This window comes from Peromyscus californicus, unplaced genomic scaffold (genome assembly GCF_007827085.1).
Source record: "Peromyscus californicus insignis strain IS unplaced genomic scaffold, ASM782708v3 Scaffold_15__1_contigs__length_86483966, whole genome shotgun sequence".
Classification (NCBI taxonomy): domain Eukaryota; kingdom Metazoa; phylum Chordata; class Mammalia; order Rodentia; family Cricetidae; genus Peromyscus; species Peromyscus californicus.
This window is the reverse complement of record NW_026294447.1, coordinates 69,277,594-69,295,684: the sequence shown is the minus strand read 5'-3', so window position 1 is coordinate 69,295,684 and position 18,091 is coordinate 69,277,594. Positions and strand designations below refer to the sequence as shown.

Here is an 18,091-nt window from a genome sequence, read left to right as displayed (position 1 = left end):
AGCATTCCTGGTCTTTACTTGCGAGGAAACCCAATGTATGATAGGCACCGATGTCTTAGCCTTGTTCCATGTCCAAGGCCAGAGAAGGATGATGGTGACCAAATCTGTCCCTCCTCCCTTCCCCAACTAAGAGCCACTGCTCTACATGAAATGTGGTCTTTACAAAACATGATTTATCCAAGTCAGAACCGCGAACTAAGTATGCACTCGCTAAATAACTACTTCTTGAGCGGTGAGACACCCCAGGGAGAAGAGAACCATGCAGTGGGGAATAGATGAAAGGTCACAGATCCATAATGTTCTGGGAGACGGATATGTCTATTGGTGAAAGAAGTCATCTGTGGGAACATGGTATTTTAACAAAGGCTCAAAAGAAGCAGGGGAGTGTGCGGTGCGCCATAAGGAGAAACACCAAGACCAAGGAGGAGGCCATTGGAGGGCCGTCTGTCCTTGGCCTCGCCTTTCCGTCAGCGCCTTTGTGTCTGCAGGTCTCACCAGGCTCCTTTGTGTTTCAGAGGGTTCTCCGCAGAAGGGCAGCTGAACGGACTTCAGAACAGCCTTAGCCCTGCAGCCTTTATGCCCATCGCCAGCTCCACAGGTCAGTGGCCTGCTCTTCTCTGGGTGGGGCAGCAAGGAAGGTGGCATCTGGCCCTTCTCTCCTTTGCCTCTGTCAAGAGCGTCAGCTCAGAGGGACAAATGTCCAGGCTTTGAAAGCATTGGCAGATACATATTTTGATGATATTTTTCCTTTAGAATAATACGACAGCCTGGGATAGGTGGGGTTTTGCTTTGCTTTGTTTCGTTTCAGAACTGATGGGGTAAATGCAACATCCTTGTCTAGTAGAATACTCTGAGTTTTAATGTACACTCCCTGTGTTTGACTGGCACTCCACTAGTCACTTAGTATTTCTCCATGGTGGATCTCTTGGCCCTCACAACAGCTTCATGAGCTCCATCTCCTACCTCCCCTGACACGAGGAAACTAAGACTCAGCATATTAGCTGTACATACATCCATAGTTAGGTGTCTGGACTTTGAGGTGAGTCTCGTTGTGTTGATGCCAAAGGTCTGTGGACAGGGCCCATAGCCTCTCATTGTAAGGGCATGTGTGCAGGTGAGGTAGCAGTGAGCCGGGTGGGGGGCGTGGGGGGGGGGTTCTGCGTAATAATTCATAAGCACACACTAATCAGAAAACTGAAAGAAGGTAACTTTGATTTAAGTCGATAAACATTGACCACTGAGCACGTACTCTGGAGTAGCATTTGGCCCCTGAGTTCCACACAGTACAGAACAAACAGAATGGTCTCCACTCTGGGGTGCTGAAAAACTCAAGGAGATAGAAGGGCATGGGGAGTGGCTACAGGAGATTCTGTGGCGGGTTCTGTACTGGGGACATGGGAAACGACAACAGACAACATTGACTAGGCCTTCACTGTATGTCAGGCTATGTGTTGCGTGCTTTGTAGCAAGCCCATTGTCAAGTGTACACAGATAAGAACTGAGAGCCCCTGTCTTATTTATGTGTAGAGGAGTCAACAAGGTTGTGAAGTACATCTGAAGTGTCATGGAGTACTTACAATGAGTGCAAAGATCCTGTGCCATGCGCACGCATGTACCTTTTCTGCAAACTCATTTGTTAGTATGGCTGGGGAAAGGGTATGTGCAAAAGATGGCAAGAGGAAAGTGGTGGAGCATCAGGGCCAGTCGTAAGCTGTAGAGGGAACTTGTCATCATCCTGACAGCTGCAAGAAGCCCTGGAGGAGTTCAGGAAGAGTACAGGGGATATGATAAGGAGTGACAGTGGCCCTGAAAGTCGTAGCAGATGCTTGACTGTATCATGAGGACAGTTAACATATCTCACTGCTTTGTTTGGAGGATTAAATGAAGCAGTGTGTACAGAAGGACTCTTCCTACATCTGGGTTATTGAGCCATATTAACATTCTAATAAAAGCATAAAATCAGTTCTCCTGCACAACATCAGAGCCTGAATTCAGGAGATATTTGATGGCCTGTGCTTGTGACCCTCCCCGTGAAGACTAGAGCATGGTGGTGGTTGCTGTTTCATGCTGGGCACTGCACCACACCTCACCACCTCACGTGTGCTGGGTGCTCTGCCACCGAGAACACCCCAGCTCTCAGAGCATGGCAGCTCTGGTTAAGAAAGTAAAACTTGCACTGGAACTGTGATGGAGAGAAGTGGTGACTGAGAATCGCGGGCAGGTTTGAAGTCACTCTGGGTCACGGTGCCTAGAGCCCTTCCCTCATGCTTTAAGCTGGAGAAGTTTGCAAGACCCAGGAGCCCCGACTACCTCCCGTGCATTCCTAATTGAACCATATGGAGTTGAACTCTGTGTGCTCTCTGGTTGAAGGAATTAGAGCTGTGAAGGATCAGCTGGGTCATGATTGCAGCAGCTTGGTGGCCCCTAATGACATCAGTTAGATCTTGTCGCAGTCGTACTGTATTTGTGTCGGCATAAAGGACAGATCAAGCAGTTATATTCGCCATCAACTGTTGTTGTTTTTGTTCTTTTGGGGGACCCACCACCCAGCTCCCAAATAAATCACACATGGAGGCTTATTCTTACTTCTGAATGCCCGGCCTTAGCTTGGCTTGTTTCTTGCCAGCTTTCCTTAACTTAAATTATCCCATCTATCTTTTGCCTAGGGCTTTTCCTTTTTTCTAACTTCTGTATCTTACTCTTACTCTGTGGCTTGCTGTGTAGCTGGGTGGCTGACCCCTGGAGTCCTCCTCCTCCTCTGGCTCCTAGATCCCTCCTCCCAGTTTTCTCCTTCTATGTATTCTCTCTGCCTGCCAGCCCCACCTATCCTTCTCCTGCCTCACTATAGGCCATTCAGTTCTTTATTAGACCATCAGGTGTTTTCGACAGGCACAGTAACACAGCTTCACAGAGTTAAACAAAAGTAACACACCTTAAAATCATATTCTACAGCAGTCAACCATTGTCCCTGCTTTCCCCTTGAGGTAACAGCCAGGTGATTATTCCTGCCATCATTCCTGTTCACTCACCAGATATTTAGTGCTTTGTCACCCTGTGACTCGAGGCCTCTACATGTTGTTGGATTTATTGTCTGTGACTTTCCTGATGCTAACGAAATGCTGGAGTGCAGGAACCCGTAAGGGCTGACACTTGGTGAATTCCCAGCACACGTGGCATTGGTAACTGCCCTGCATGGCAGTGTTTCAGCAATGCAGCTTGGGATTTCCACAGCAGTTAGATTTCAAAGCTGTTCTAGAGTTTCAGAGGGGTGTTCTGTGCGAAGGAGACAGGGCTGCCACTAGCAGCAGTTTCCTTTAAGCCCAGAAGAAGGGGGTGGGGGAGAGAAGGACGGAGACAGAAAAAGAGAGCACAACAGTGCCATATTACTCTCCTCAGCTGTCCTCCAAATACCTTTAGCCCCTCTCTTGTACAGTAACAGGTCCATAAATATAGCTCATGTCTGTTTCCTGCCCTTTAACCCTTCGCTTTCATCTGGCTGGCTCTACTCTAAGATGTGTGACTTTGCAGGTAGCTCCGAGCTGTAAAACAGCCCAGTCCTTTACTTCTGATGGCAGGCTCATTGCATTCTTTCTATTATGCATATTCAGTAAAAAAAAAAAAAAAATGCACCTCTGCTAGCAGAGGGCCTGGAAGGAATGCTGCCTGAATGTTAGCGTCCTTACCTTCCCTACCAGGCCTTGCATCCCAAGTTTGCAATGAAAGGAAGGGGAGAGTCAGCAGACTTGGAAACTGGAGAAGGAAGCTGGAGCGAGGGCCCTTGGCCCCAAGCCAAACTCATTGGCTCTCCTTTGCAACCATGGCGCTCCTTCTTGAGCTCTGGAGTGCTAAAGTGAACTAAAACAGCTAAGAAGGCAGATTAGATACTGTAGGGATCTGCAGCAGTACCCACTGCCCTGGCCCAGCCCACTCCTTACCTTCTGTAAAGCACCCTACCTGGAAGACAGCCTCTTGCCTCACACCCGTATTCTTAAGCTCCTGTTAGTCTGTAGTTGTGGATGGGACCTTGCTCTCTTGAAAATCAGTGATGGATGTCATTTCAAGAAGAAAGCAGCAAAGTCCTGTTAAATGCTTATTGTCTCCAACCCTGGTAAAATGTGCAGTGGCTCCCTGACCTTCTCATGGGGACATCACAGAAACACCTCAGTATGACAGTGCCCGTCCACTCCCCTGGTGTCTTGAGACAAGAAAAATGAACTTACTTTAATGTAAATCCAGAGGGGCTTACACTCTCAGGACCTAGAAATCATTTTACCTTCCAAGTGACTTGTTTGCCTGGCAGCTGCCAGTAAAATGACCTGTTTTCGTGGTCAGATTATTCATCCTACATTCTGTAGTTAGTGGAGCTCCTCGGGGGTCTGAACATAGTGAAGAATAAGATGAGCAGCACTCCCAGGGTGATGGCCCTGGTGTCTGATGGCCTCTTCTTTTCCTTCCATTTCCCCCTAATGGGGCTTTAACTTCTACACCCATTGCTAAAACTCCCCGAGCATTCCTCTGTGCAGGGATGGAGGGTAAGATTTTGAGGTGATGCCTACTCCTGTGCTGTTGGGAAGCAGAAGAGAGACAAGGAATTGGTGTTTGGCAGGAGGCGGGATGGCAACACCTGAGAACAATGGTTCTCTTAGCCTAGTTTGGGATTTTACCTCTTGTCCTTTGGGCCAAGATCAAATACAGTGTTAAGTGGGGATTTTTTTTCTTCATTTTTCCAGGATCTTTGGAAGCTCCCCAAGTTATTTTCGCCAGATCCAAACCCTTACCCACACAGTCTGGAGCCTTTGCTACAGTTATAGGACAGAGAAAATCAAAGTCGGTGAAGTCAGGGGCAATTTAAGGTAATAGTAAGAATAAGAGCGTATTTTTGTCGTCATCACTTCCTGACTTCGTGCCACAGCCAGGGACTCAGTAGCTATGAAGAAAGCAATGCAGTTCAGGGTCTGGGAACACAGCTCACCGGTACAACACAGGCTTAGCATGCACGAAGCCGTGGGTCAGATCCCCACTACCAACAAAGAACCAAAGGCACTCAAGTTGAGACTTTATGAAAACAGCACCTAAGGACCACTTCAAACCGGGGTCCAAGTTAAGCTGTGCTTAGCTGGCTTCTGTACTGCACTGGCCCCCCAGAAGGTGGCGCTGTGGCAGTAAGAACTTTCTCTGCTGTTGTTAGAAGTTTTTGTTTAAAAATGCAGGGTCTTTGAGACCAGTCAAAAGCATTAAAGCCGTAACCAAGGTTCACAGGTAAAGTATAACGGGATATGGGAAAGGCGACACTGTTAAGACCCAATCACGATAGACTCAACAGAGAACAGGTATTCATTATCAGGAAGGCTTTTAGACTAGGAGGTAGTTCGTGGACTTTGAGATAATGAGGTGGAAAGGGAACAAAAATATTTTGTAAAGGCTTTGGTGACGTTCATAATTGTGGTGGTTACAAGTTTTAAATAAGCACACACCCGTTAATTGGCAGGAAAACAAGCTCGATCCCATCCTGCACCACCTGTGGTAGCCTGTGCAATTAAGGAGTTGCCAGACTTGGTCTTGTGAAGCTGTGGCCTCACCTCACTAATGCTCCTTGGGGTTGTGTTCCAGCTGTAGCCTTCAGAACTCACCAGAAAATTCTCTGAAACCCCAAGACTGTAATTATTCCTTTCTTCTTTGCTCAGTCCCACATACTCAGCATTAATGGCACACCTCCTATGAGCTTAATATTCTCCTTTCCTCTGGGGGAATATTTATAAACTTCTTTGAGAAGCATTATTCATTAAAATGCCCCAGCAGAGCAAAGGAGAAGGGAAAGACATTTACCCACCACGGGCTTCATTTACATTGGATCAGAAAGCTTCAGATATCTTTCCCAACCCATTTAAACTCTCTCCAGAACGGAATGAGGATAGAGACAGGAACACCAAATCCAAGACTTGGTCATCTACCAAAACGTACCGGAGAAACCAAAAACACCCGGAATTGTGGTGCTGCTCGGCCAATCGCACTTGAACCCTGACACAAAGCAGCCAGTTCCGTGATGAACAGCTTGTAAAGTATAGAAAACTTCAAGGAGGAGATCAAGATGTCCTTCGGTAGACTGGCATCCAGGAGGGTGAATGTGACAGCCAGCTCCAAACCAAACTGACGGCCTGCCAAGGAGCACTGGCATCTCTGTTTCCAGGTCTGTGAGGCTTGGACCTGCCATGGCGTGTCGCTTTCCTCGAGCCTGTCTCCTGGTGTCCCCTGGTCCTCTCTGATCAGTGCTTGCCCGTGTAGGCTTATCAGCAGTGCGGCCTTGAGAAGGTTCATCTCCTCACCTGGAATTCTGTACAAACACGGTCCTGCTAAACTTGAGTTCACCGTCTTCTGGAGACAGTATGCCAAGGGTGCATGGACGTGGGCCCAGAGTCAGTCACGGTCTCAGAAACCAGCCTTCTGTGAGCAGTATGGCTCCAGCGAAGCATCACCAAGCAGACCCACCAGCCTGTGTCTGCCGAAATTCTTAATCCGGTTCATCCCGCCCATCTGCAGTGGGTTCCTTCCTTGAACAGAGAAGTAGTTTACATGGCGAGGGGGCAGAAGAGTCTCAGAGGCCACAGCCCATTCCAGCAGCGATCCGTGAGATGGTGGCCAGCGAGGAGGTCTCTGCACCCACAGTTCCTGCTGAGCGGCCTCGGCGCCTGTGACAGTCCCAGAAGCCTTCCTTCTGTGGGTTGCAGAGGCAGACGCGCTGGACTGAGAGACGTATGTTTGCAAAACATGTTGTACAATGCTGAGGAAGTTCCTGGGGTCCTCTTCAAGGTAACTGTGCTGAGGGCATCAGAGAGGAAAGCACATCTAAGACCCCTCTGTCCCACCCTAGGCAAGTGTTACATGCTTAGCTCCTGTCTGTTTTACCAGTCTACTATAAATATATACATTGTGTTAACTGTATTTTCTGTGTTCTCAGTGTTCTGATATTTGGGGTCCCTACAGACTGGGAAAGTGTCTGCCTCCATCAGGGCTGTTCACCCCAAGTTGCCCCAGAACAAACAAGCCTTTTCTAATCAACCAGTCCCCAACAACTCTCTTTACCAAACTCTCCCACACCAGTCCAGAGTGTTCCCCCTGCCCAGTCATTCCTGAACTGGATCCCGAGCATCTAATGAACACCTCCAGAGTTCCAAGGCCCACTGGAAATTATTCAGAAGAGAGAAACCAGCCTGTGTTCTTGAGAGGTCTTCTCTTTGACAGGACACCCGTGATTGCCCTCACTCCTGTCTGCCTCCTGACCAGCACTGGTTAGTTTTCTGACCAGTGATTGTAATGTACACTGTTAGGCGCCTCTCTAGGAAGTATAATCTGTTCCTTCTCCCAAGCCTTCCCCCCCATCCTCCTGAGGCTGCACCGACTTCTCATACTATATCCAGCATGCACATTCTTAGAACAAACACCAGTAGTAAAAAGTTCATTCATTTGCAGCATCGGGAATCAACAAAAACTCTTAATTCTGCTCCGATCATGCAGCTCCAGGCTGCTATCTCCTCACTCATCCCTGCTAACAGGGAATGACCTGTGGAGAGAGGCACAGGGAAGGCCTCATCACACAGTGGTACTTCAGCAGCATGGTTTGCTAGCCAGATCTGGCTGCAGCTACACACAAGGATGCAGGCTGTACATGGCTGACCGGCCTGGCTGACAGCCAGTGAAGCTCCATGCAGCCCTGTCCTGAGGCCTCTCTGGTTACAGTTACTCTTTCTCCGTTGAGAAACACAGCTCAAGGATCCTGAGCCACCTGGTTGGGAGTCAGAGAGGAGGCAGCTTGGCATTCAGTTTGGGGAAGATGGGAGGGTACTTCTAAGGACTCACCCAAAGGGGCTTGGTCTGCTTGAAAGAAAGCCAAGAAACTCTTTTTCTGAAGTGGATTAAGAAATAAGCTACTGGGAAAGATAACATCTGAAAATTGATACTGTCTCTTGCGGAGCTGGCCAAATCCCAAGAGAAGAGTGATGCCTCTTCTTCAGCTGTTAACAATTACTACCTTGTTATGGAGACAAGGGAGGTCCAGTGGCCTCGTCTCAGACTGTATTACTGAAGCACACACTGCTCTTGGAAACAAAATGCCTGGCACCCTGGATCCTTAGACGTGTACCCATCATTCCATTTTGTAGCAAGGTTGTATGGCCCTGGGTAACCTCTGTTCAGTTTGGGTGGCAGAAGAATCAGTTCCCTCTTGTAGCCCTGAACTGGGCAGGTAACCAGTGTAAAGTTGCCTTCCCTGTGCCTCTCTCCACAGGTCACTCCCTGTTAGCAGTCCAGCCCCCAGTCACACAGCAGTGAACCCACACATCTTGCTACCAGTCTTAATGGGATGCTTGTTACAGCCACATACCTCTCCCATCCTTGTGTCCTTAGGACGTAATTGTTCCTAAAAGGTCTACAGAAAGAAAATGGCATGTTAAGCCATGCCTGTCTTTGGAAAAAGCAAGCTTTACTCATGGAATATTTACAATTGTGCTTACTTCATCTGCAGAGTTGGAACTGGGTTCCAGGGGGCGTAGGTATTTAACTGCAGGGCTTGGGGAATGATGAAGTAGATTGCCCTGTTGACAGGATTGCTGTTGATGTTTATCCTTTAGTCTTTCAACTTAGGCTGTAAAGAAAAGACCCGGGTTCCCTCCAGTCCTCCGAGTGGAAAGCATCACTAGTTAGACTAAAACAGACTTCTGTTCTCAACTTCTGAGCATGGGTATCCCACTCAGCTGCACAGCTATCAAGGGCTCTCTGCTCTTGACCTAACCCAGGTAATCCAGTTACCTGAAGCCAGAGAGGAGCAGCTTGAATGGGTGAAGTGTCCCTTTAGCTGCATCAGTAAAACATAACCTTTGACCCCAGCACAAGATGGGGCTAGAAGTAGGAAAAGGTTCTCAGGTGATGGGAAAAGTCGGCTGGTTCTGTCACCGCAGTGCTTTGATGGATTAGTCTCTTCGTTAGTAAGAAGAAAGTCTGCTCTTTTGTGTTTCTACACTGAACTATTTGAGAAGGTTTTTATCCCGCCCCTCCACCTAGTTACTTGTGATTTGCCATGGACATTCAAATAGATGACAAGCCCGATGTAGATATTTTGAAATTTGGTAAGTTTTCATATTTTCTTGTAGTAGAACTGGAAACTGTATGGGATGATGAACCATTTCGTAGTTTTCAGTAGATGTCATAATATGAAATTTTCAAAACTGCTGCTCTTAGAAGACTCTCCTCTGGTCTTTTCTATCTGTTTACCCTTCTTTCTGTTGTGCTTGTCTGAAAATACCTACCCCTTCTTTATGCGGAGGATCTGACTTGTCCTGGTAGGCTTCTGGTCATTGAGAAGGGAGACACCACAAGATCTAAGGAGGTAGCTCAGCGGGTAAAACACTTCCTGTGCCAGCATGAGGACCTGAGTTCTAAACCCAGAACCCATGGAAAGCCAGGCACGGTAGTGTACGTCTGCAATGCCAGTGCTTCCACAGCAAGCGGGAGCTGGAAACAGAGCACTTCCAGAAGCTCGGGGAGCTAGCAAGCCTGATATGTGCGTCAGCCCACAACCAAGAGAATCTTTCTCAAGCAAGATGGAATGCTTGTACTCAAACACATGAATACACACACATCCTACAAACACACACCATACACACCCAAAAGGAGAGAAGCCCCCTCTATGGAGTGTACCTCTGTGAAGGGAAGTTGCTGTATATAACATGGAGAAGACATAGTCTTCTTAGGAGCCAGGCTCATGAAAACTGGCCTCCTGACTGAACAGTGAAGCAGGACTCTGTTAGCCTGTTCTCTGACCAGGTCATGTTGCAGCTCTTCAGACACAGACATCTGCTGTTACCAGATCGTCTGCATAAGGAAGGGGCGAATATGTGCACATGTAGACAGCGGTAAGAAGGGTGATATGTGCACATGTAGACAGCGGTAAGAAGGGTGATATGTGCACATGTAGACAGCGGTAAGAAGGGTGATATGTGCACATGTAGACAGCGGTAAGAAGGGTGATATGTGCACATGTAGACAGCGGTAAGAAGGTGAATATGTGCACATGTAGACAGTGGTAAGAAGGTGAATATGTGCACATGTAGACAGCGGTAAGAAGAGTGAATATGTGCACGTGTAGACAGCGGTAAGAAGGTGAATATGTGCACATGTAGACAGCGGTAAGAAGGGTGAATATGTGCACATGTAGACAGCGGTAAGAAGGGTGAATATGTGCACGTGTAGATAGCGGTAAGAAGGGGGTGATATGTGCATGTGTAGACAGCAGTAAGAAGAGTGAATATGTGCACGTGTAGACAGCGGTAAGAAGAGTGAATATGTGCACGTGTAGACAGCGGTAAGAAGGGTGATATGTGCATGTGTAGACAGCGGTAAGAGGTGAATATGTGCACATGTAGACAGCGGTAAGAAGGGTGAATATGTGCATGTGTCGACAGAGGTAAGAAGGTGAATATGTGCACGTGTAGACAGCGGTAAGAAGAGTGAATATGTGCACGTGTAGACAGCGGTAAGAAGAGTGAATATGTGCACGTGTAGACAGCGGTAAGAAGGGTGATATGTGCACATGTAGACAGCGGTAAGAAGAGTGAATATGTGCACATGTAGACAGCAGTAAGAAGGATGAGCACATACTAAGTAAAGGTTGAGGAGAGTCTTATTTCCGAGAACAGCTTTCTGAACATTCTGAGTTGTTATATCTGATTAAAAGCTGTCAATGGTAATACCCAGTACAGTTTGCAGGATAACGGCACTGGGGGACTCATGGCTCCACCTGACACATTTTTGCGTCCATGCTTCAGAGACACGATCGAACCCTTCCCATTCATTCATCAGCAGATGCCCACTGGGGCTGCTCCTCCCAGTCATATGCCAGCCTGTGCTGGTGTAGCGTCCGTACGGGAGTCGAAGCTGCCACATACATGCTGACAGCTTGTTTCTGGTGAGATTATAACTCAGCAGGTACAGCATAAACTCCGCCGCTCGCATGAAGTCTCAAAATACAATGCAAAAGATTAACAAAACAAAGGCATGAAATATGAAGGGAAACTCATATCCAAGAAATGAGAAAACTCAATTTTTAAGAATTTTAATCAGAGGTCAAATAAGCTATAGTTGATGTAAAACTTGGTCCTGAGTGTTGTGTTAGCCAGAACAAAAAGGAAATGTGATATAAATTGGAGTTTTCATTACCTGAAAGGGGGTGCTCAGTAGTAGAGTACTTGCCTATCATACATGATTCCCCAACAGTATAAGAAATAAAAATAAAAAACCTGTGAGGGGTCAAGCTTTTCCTATTTTTTTCCTGTTCTTACTCCACAGTGATTTAGCATGCTTTTTGCAGAATTCATTGAATGAAGTAATAGGACTCTCAGCCAGCTAGCCCAGAAATGTGTTTCATTGGGCAACTTCCTGACACGATGTACGTGCAGGAAAAAAATCTTACGGTGCATGTGAGTAAAGATGGCACCGTGACAGGACAAAGCCAGTAGTGAGTCTTTGCAGTCACATAATCCAGGGGTGGGGTAATGACTGTCTAGAGGACTGCATGGATTGCACGTGTCTTAGACATCCTAAATATAGCTTCTCTTCGGACTAGTTGTGCACTTAGGCGGGGGCTCAGATGCCTGGTCTCTCCTCTTCCTGCCCCCACGTGGTTGGGAACAGGGACAGAAGCACTCTCTCCACCTAATGTGACCTTTGTGTTCTCTGATCCTATAGTCGCATAGTTTCTGCTGTTTTGATACCATGTCCTCCTTTTGCCTCAGTCTCTCTCCCTCTCCCTCCCTCCCCTCTCCCCTCTCCACCATCTCTCTCCCTGTCTGGTTTGTGCCCAGCCCTGTCCTGTTCCCACCCCGATCTGACTCGACTCCAGCAGAACTCTGATTGCCATTTGCACACTCAGACTTGATGGATTATTTGACTGCTTTTCTAGTCTCCAGAAGGAGGAAATCGGGTCCAGTCTGGAGCCCCAGCATAGTACCCAGAACACAGTGGGAGTTTAAGAAACTCTGCTGAGGACATGAATGGGAGAATGTCGCATCTCTCCCTTAGTTTATTTTGCTAATATTTGTATGCTTGTGTATGTTTGCAAACCCCCCACCCCACCCCGAGGAACCCGGTTAAAATTTTCTTCCTCCAGGAAGCCAGACTCTGAGTTCGCATTTATCTTGTCGGTTTCCAGCCCCTCAAGACGTAACAGTTTATATCATCAGCTTGAACAGGTCTATAGATTTTGTCCTCTCTTACTGCTGCTTGGTTCTTGGTCAGATTGTCTCTTCAGTAAGTCCGTAACCGAAGGTAGAATTAGACTTGTGTTCCTTGAATCCCTGGCAATACCCAGAATGCTCCAATGCCTTGATATATGAGATCTAAAATAAATAATACATACTTACATACATAAATTTGCTTTTGGAAAGTAATTCTATTTTTCTGGCTTGAAGTAAAATGAAAAATCTCAAGAGACAAAATCTACTAGAAAATTCATAAACAATATATTTTATTATTAAACAAACTTCAGGATTAGATACCCCATCTCTTGTAGCACTATGAAACTATTTCCTATAAAATAACCACGGATCACTTGGCTGCTCTAGATAATGACCTCTGACCTGTATTCCAGACCGCACCAGGAACCTGCCTGTTCCAGCACCATTTCCTCATGAGACCCTTCCACTGCAGGCCACACACACCAGGGACCTCCCTGCAAGGAGCCAAGTCACATCTCAGTCTGTTTGAGATGCATTAGCCTTTGAATTGTTTTTCTTTCCTACACCCCTTGAGCCCTTTCAAGTTTTATCACTAAGATGAGGTTTTCTTTTTTTTTTTAAATTTCGAACTTTCGTGAATTCCTCGGGTGTCTCTCAAACTGTATACTATATACACTGGAGGCAGCACTCTCCTCTCAGAGCTGTGACTAGCATCGACATCATGGGAAATGTATTAGCAAGGTTCTAGACCATTAGTTCTCAACCTTCCTAAGGCTGTGACCCTTTAATACAGTTCCTCATGGTGTGGTGACCCCCAACCATAAAATTTGTTTTCCTTGCTACTTCATAACTGTAATTTTGCTACTGTTATGAATCATAATGTAAATATTTTTGGAGACAGGTTTGTCAAAGGGGTGGTAACCCACAGGTTGAAAACTGTTGTTCTAGAGCAGTGCACTTTATATTCCTGTGTTTGTCGTGGTCTCGGAACAGAACCAAAGTTCTCCTGGCCTTTACCTTTTCCACATTTACTTAAATCCAGTCCTGTGTGGCGCTATGACTATCACTATTAATAACCGTGTCTAAGTTCTTAAGTGGTGATGGTGCACACCTTTAATCCCAGCTCTTGGGAGGCAGAGGCAGATGAATCTCTGTAAGTTTGAGAACAGCCTGGTCTACAGAGCAAGTTCTAGGACAGCCAAGGCTACACAGAGAAGCCCTGCCTCAAAAAAAACGGGGTTGGCCGGGAGGCATTGGATGCCCTGGGACTGGAGTTGTGGATGGTTGTGAGCCACTGTGTAGGTGCTGGGAATTGAACTCTGATCCTCTGCATGAGCAGCCAATGCTCCTAACTGTTGAGGCGTCTCTAATCCAGCCTTTTAACCGCCCCTTGTTTGGATGGAGCCTGACTTTAAAAGTCTTAGAAGAGAAGGCTTTCTACATCCATGATCCTAAGCAGGTTGGCTGTGTGCCCCCCCCACCTTAACCTCCTGTGAAGGAACAGCAGTTCTGATTGGCAGGGGGATCTCAGCAGGGCCTTAGTTGAAGCCAGGAGCCTGGCCCTCTGCAGTGGAATGGGGGACAGAGGAAGGAAAAGGCACAGTCACTGTGTAGTCATTACAGAGTATTACCTGAGGGGACAGAAACGCAGCAGTCAAGGCGGGATTGTTCTTTTTCTCCCATGTTCAGAAGCCAGAGACAGAAGTGCAGAGTCACTGGCTCTTCCTGGGCATCGCAGGAAGCAGCTGGCTCTAAGGTGATGTCTTTCAGAGTTTTGGTCAGAGGTGCTACCATTTTCACTGACACCGTATCCACGTCCCTGAGAAGGAGGAGGCTAGGGCAGAAGACAGATGCCATCTCAGCCTGCCCGCCCGCAGGAAGCTTCCTCACGAGTACAGCCATCTGGCCCTCTTGCCCACATCTTCCTGGCCACAAAGACAGTCATTTAGCTGGCCCAGCACCTCCCTCCACAAGTCCACATCTTTTCTTGAGAAAGAACAAGAGAATGAATGCTGACACACACCTGATGCCTCCAAAGTCTCCCTGGGACAGAGTTCATCACCTCTCTGTCACCAGCTTTGTGACTGCCACAAAGACAGACACATTTCGTGACCCTCCTTTGCCATCATCCTGGCCAGCACACGGGATTAGGGTCCCTGTTCCCTGGAGGTTTCAGACATACTTGAGAGTCTCCATCTTCCTGACAGAGTTAGAAGGGAAATGAGCCATAAGGAGAAAAGCCCAACTGTAGGTGTTTGTTGGCTGAAATAACACCATTTCCTGGTGCGTTGTTACGGTGTTGTGCCCCCTCCGTTTCCGAGTCGTGTGCATTGCTCTTGAGTGTCCCGCAGCGTCGTGAGCTTCAGCTTGCCACCTTAGACGTTCTGTTCACACGTTTCCTCAGGTCTGCTCACAGCATGGCTGCTGTAGGAACCGAAAGAGGTTCTTAACGACCCCGTTGGAAGAAAAGCTTGCTTGTGCTCAGGTCTTCGCTGAGATTCTCCAAAAAGGGTAGTTAGTGGGCTTCATAACTAATGATAACCCAGAACAGAAGTTACCCAACAGTACTACATTGGAATTTTAAACAGGATTTAAAAGTAACGAATACAGAAGCCACACAATAATGGGATGACGCAGAATAAATTAATAGACTAGAATTAATGTTCAGAAATGAGCCCCTACGTGATGTTACTGATTGTCGGCCAGACTTCCAGGACTGTCCAGTGGAGAGAGAATAGTCTCCACAAATGGCCCCGGGACAATGGGCTGTCCACTTGCAGAAGAATAAGGTTGGATCCTAGCTCACGCTGCCCACAGAAGTTAACCCCAAGCTGACAGAATACAAGAATTAAAGCTAAAAGTCCTGGAGTATATGGGAGTGTATTTTTATGGCTTTGACGAAACAGCAGTTTCTCTAATACAGCCCCATAAAGCACATGACACAGTGCAATTAAAGTGGACCCGATAAAAAAAGATACCATCCAGGAAAGTACAGACCAAATAAGGGGAGGCTGGGGAGAAGGCTCAGTTCCTAAGAGCATTTGCTGACAGGCACAAGGACCTGGGTTCAAGTGCAGCACTGGGGAAGGGAGAAGCCAGGCAGGAAGACCACTGGGGCTTGCCACACACCACTCTAGCTCCGGGTTCAGCGAGAGACCCTGTCTCAAGGGCACAAGGTGGAGCGCGGTAGAGCAGCACAGCTCATGTCCTGTTCTGGCCTCTGTGCACACACGGGCCATGAGCCTGCATGCATGCATGCGTGCATGTACCACCCCCGAGCACACACACAGAAAGTTACAGAGCAGGAGAAAATAATTATATGGACGGGCAAAGACTTTATCCAGAATATATTGACAATTCTTCCAACTCAACAGTGGAAGGACGTGCAGTTTTAGAAATGGACAAGAGATTTCAAAGACATCCCTTTAGAGAACATGTGCAGATGGCCAGTAACCACCTAGAAAAGAAAATGCAGATCAAAACCATTTCACACCCAGGAGGGTGACCATAATGAGAGGTAATAACAAGTGTGGGTTAAGATGGAGAGAAATTGGAATCCTCACACACTGCTGATGAGACTGTAAAAATGGTGTTGCTGCTTTGGAAAAAGTTGGCAGTCCCTCAGAGTCACCAATATGCAGTTACCAATTAACCCAGCCACCCATAAGTGATAGTGTGTTTGATTGCAAGGGTGTGTGGGAGCATTACTCATAGGAGCCAACATGTGGAAGCAACCTGATGTCTGCCAGATAGTAAAAAATAAAATATAATGTACACACAGCTATAAAAAAGAACAAGCCACCGATACACACTACAATCCAGGCATGCCTTGAAACATGGAGTAAAGCCAGTCACAAAGCGCCACGTGTCACAACTCTATTGATGTAAAATGTACAGACTGAGGGTGTGACACATGCCTGTCATCCCAACACTGAAGGGCTAAAGCAAGGGGATCCTGAGTTTGAGGACAGCCTGGGCTACCTGGACCTTAACTCAAACAAACAAAATAATACAGAAGAGATGATCCCGGAGACTAAAAGTAGACTGGTGGTTTCCCAGGCTGATCGGGGGAGGGGGAGGGAGGCTGGGGGTGAATTTCTGGAATAAGGGAAACTTCCTAAAATCCGATTTTCCTGTTATAGTCCCAGCACTCTGTGTAATAGTAACTCTTGAATTATATACTCTCAGTGGGGTGGGTTTTATTCACATGTGAAATATAGCCAGAGGTAGCAAGCATACACCTGTAACCCCAGCAGGGAAACCAGGAATTCAAAGTCATCCTCTGCTTTATAGTCCAAGTTCAAGGTCATCTTGGACAACCTGATAGAGGCCCTGTCTCAAAAAAACAAGCAAAAAAGATTAAATACTAAAAATTTAATATTTTTAGATGAAGAATAGAACAAGCTGGGTGTTGTGTGACTGTCATCTCAGCAGTTAGGGATATAAGACAGGAGGATTACTGTGAGTTTGAGACCAGCCTGGGCTACATACATAGTAAATTCCAGGCCAGCCTGATCTACAGAGCGATACCCTTATTTCAAAACAAAACAAAACAAAAAGCCTTCGGTGTCAGCAATAATTTTTTTACTTCTCTCCCCCACCACCACACACACACACTCTGTAACAAAAGCTTATTTAGACCTGGAGCTATGGCTTAGAGGTTAAGAGCATGTACTGCTCTTCCAGAGGACCAGAGTACAGTTCCCAACACCCACATCAGAGAGCTCACAACTGCTCACAGCTCCCATCGGGGAATCTGATGTCTCTGGCCAACTTAGGTACCAGCGCATATGTGCGCACACTTTTACATAATTAAAAGTAACAAAATGTATGTTTAAAAAAGCAATTTCTAATAGAGATTTAAAGGTTTACTTGAAAATGCTTGTTTAGTGTGTCCTGCTCATGAAACATGATATTGGTTTATCCAACAGTACTTGCTCATTTTGTTTGAGGTGTACTCTAAGATCTTGAGAGGAAAGACTGGGGGCCCATGTTGCCCACAGTGTTTTACATTGCTCAACAAGCCACTGCGTGGGGAGCATGGCAGCTGTCGCTGGGCCTGGCCTCACTTGTATGTCCCTGTTTGGAAAGGTGTCAGCCTCCAAGGGACTTCTCTGGCTTTACTCCACCAGAGCTCAGGGGACCTGGACTATAGTTTCGGGGCCCTAAGCTTCACTCATGCTCCAGATCCGTGAAGGAGCAGCTGAGAATGGGACTAGCTGGCCCTGCTTGCTTCCCTACCTTTGATAATCCCTCCCACGCTGCTCCCAGCCACCCCTCCGTCAACTCAGCCCTGCCACCTGATCACCAAGACAGTGTGGCTGAACAAGTGGCTTGGTCTTTGAGTAACCCAGGGCTGGCCAGGCCGCTCATGGTTCTTCCTTCTGTGGAGCACTAGACATTTTCCTGGCTCACCCTCTATGATCGTGCCTGGTCTGAAAAAGGGGGGGCCTGCTGCTGACATCCCCAGGGGTCCTGGCCTTACTGCTCATGTCATTAGGGAGCCCTGCATTTCCATGTTAACCAAAGGAGCAACAAGCTTCCGTCAGCTTGGTTCATAGCAGCGAGCCTCCCTTCTGAACCACGCGTTCTGGGGCACAAGCAGCTGTGGCGACTGGGGAAAATATATACACTCTGTGTATGTGCACATGTGTGTTTCTGCGGTACTGGTGGTGTGTTATTACCTGGCCAAGATGTGAGTTTCCCTTACTTAATTCATCTGTCTTTCACAAACAAAATCCCCAACCATTAGTTAGTAGCCTGGCGATTTCTGTGTACAGGCCTCTCACTGAGAGCACTTGGAATTAAACTAATTCTGATTTCTCCCTATCCACAGATTGATGCGTTATCAAGATTCTAAATCACAT

General features: G+C 47.1%; 1 protein-coding gene across 21 annotated transcripts in view; it reads left to right on the top strand.

The window, feature by feature from the left end:
* Ttll5 (tubulin tyrosine ligase like 5) overlaps positions 1-18,091 on the top strand; it is a 252,368-nt gene that overhangs the window by 217,818 nt on the left and 16,459 nt on the right. For 14 of the 21 annotated variants that reach the window (XM_052739256.1, XM_052739255.1, XM_052739248.1 and 11 more), the window contains 3 exons: positions 516-598; positions 4,731-4,853; positions 5,489-6,939. The exons of 2 other annotated variants lie outside the window; for them this stretch is intronic. In XM_052739256.1, coding sequence (XP_052595216.1) covers positions 516-598; positions 4,731-4,852 — 205 coding nt within the window. In that variant the 3' untranslated portion in view covers position 4,853; positions 5,489-6,939. Of the gene's footprint in view, positions 1-515; positions 599-4,730; positions 4,854-5,488; positions 6,940-18,091 lie in introns of those variants that run through there. 5 more of the 21 variants (XM_052739245.1, XM_052739253.1, XM_052739242.1 and 2 more) reach the window with 4 other exon arrangements.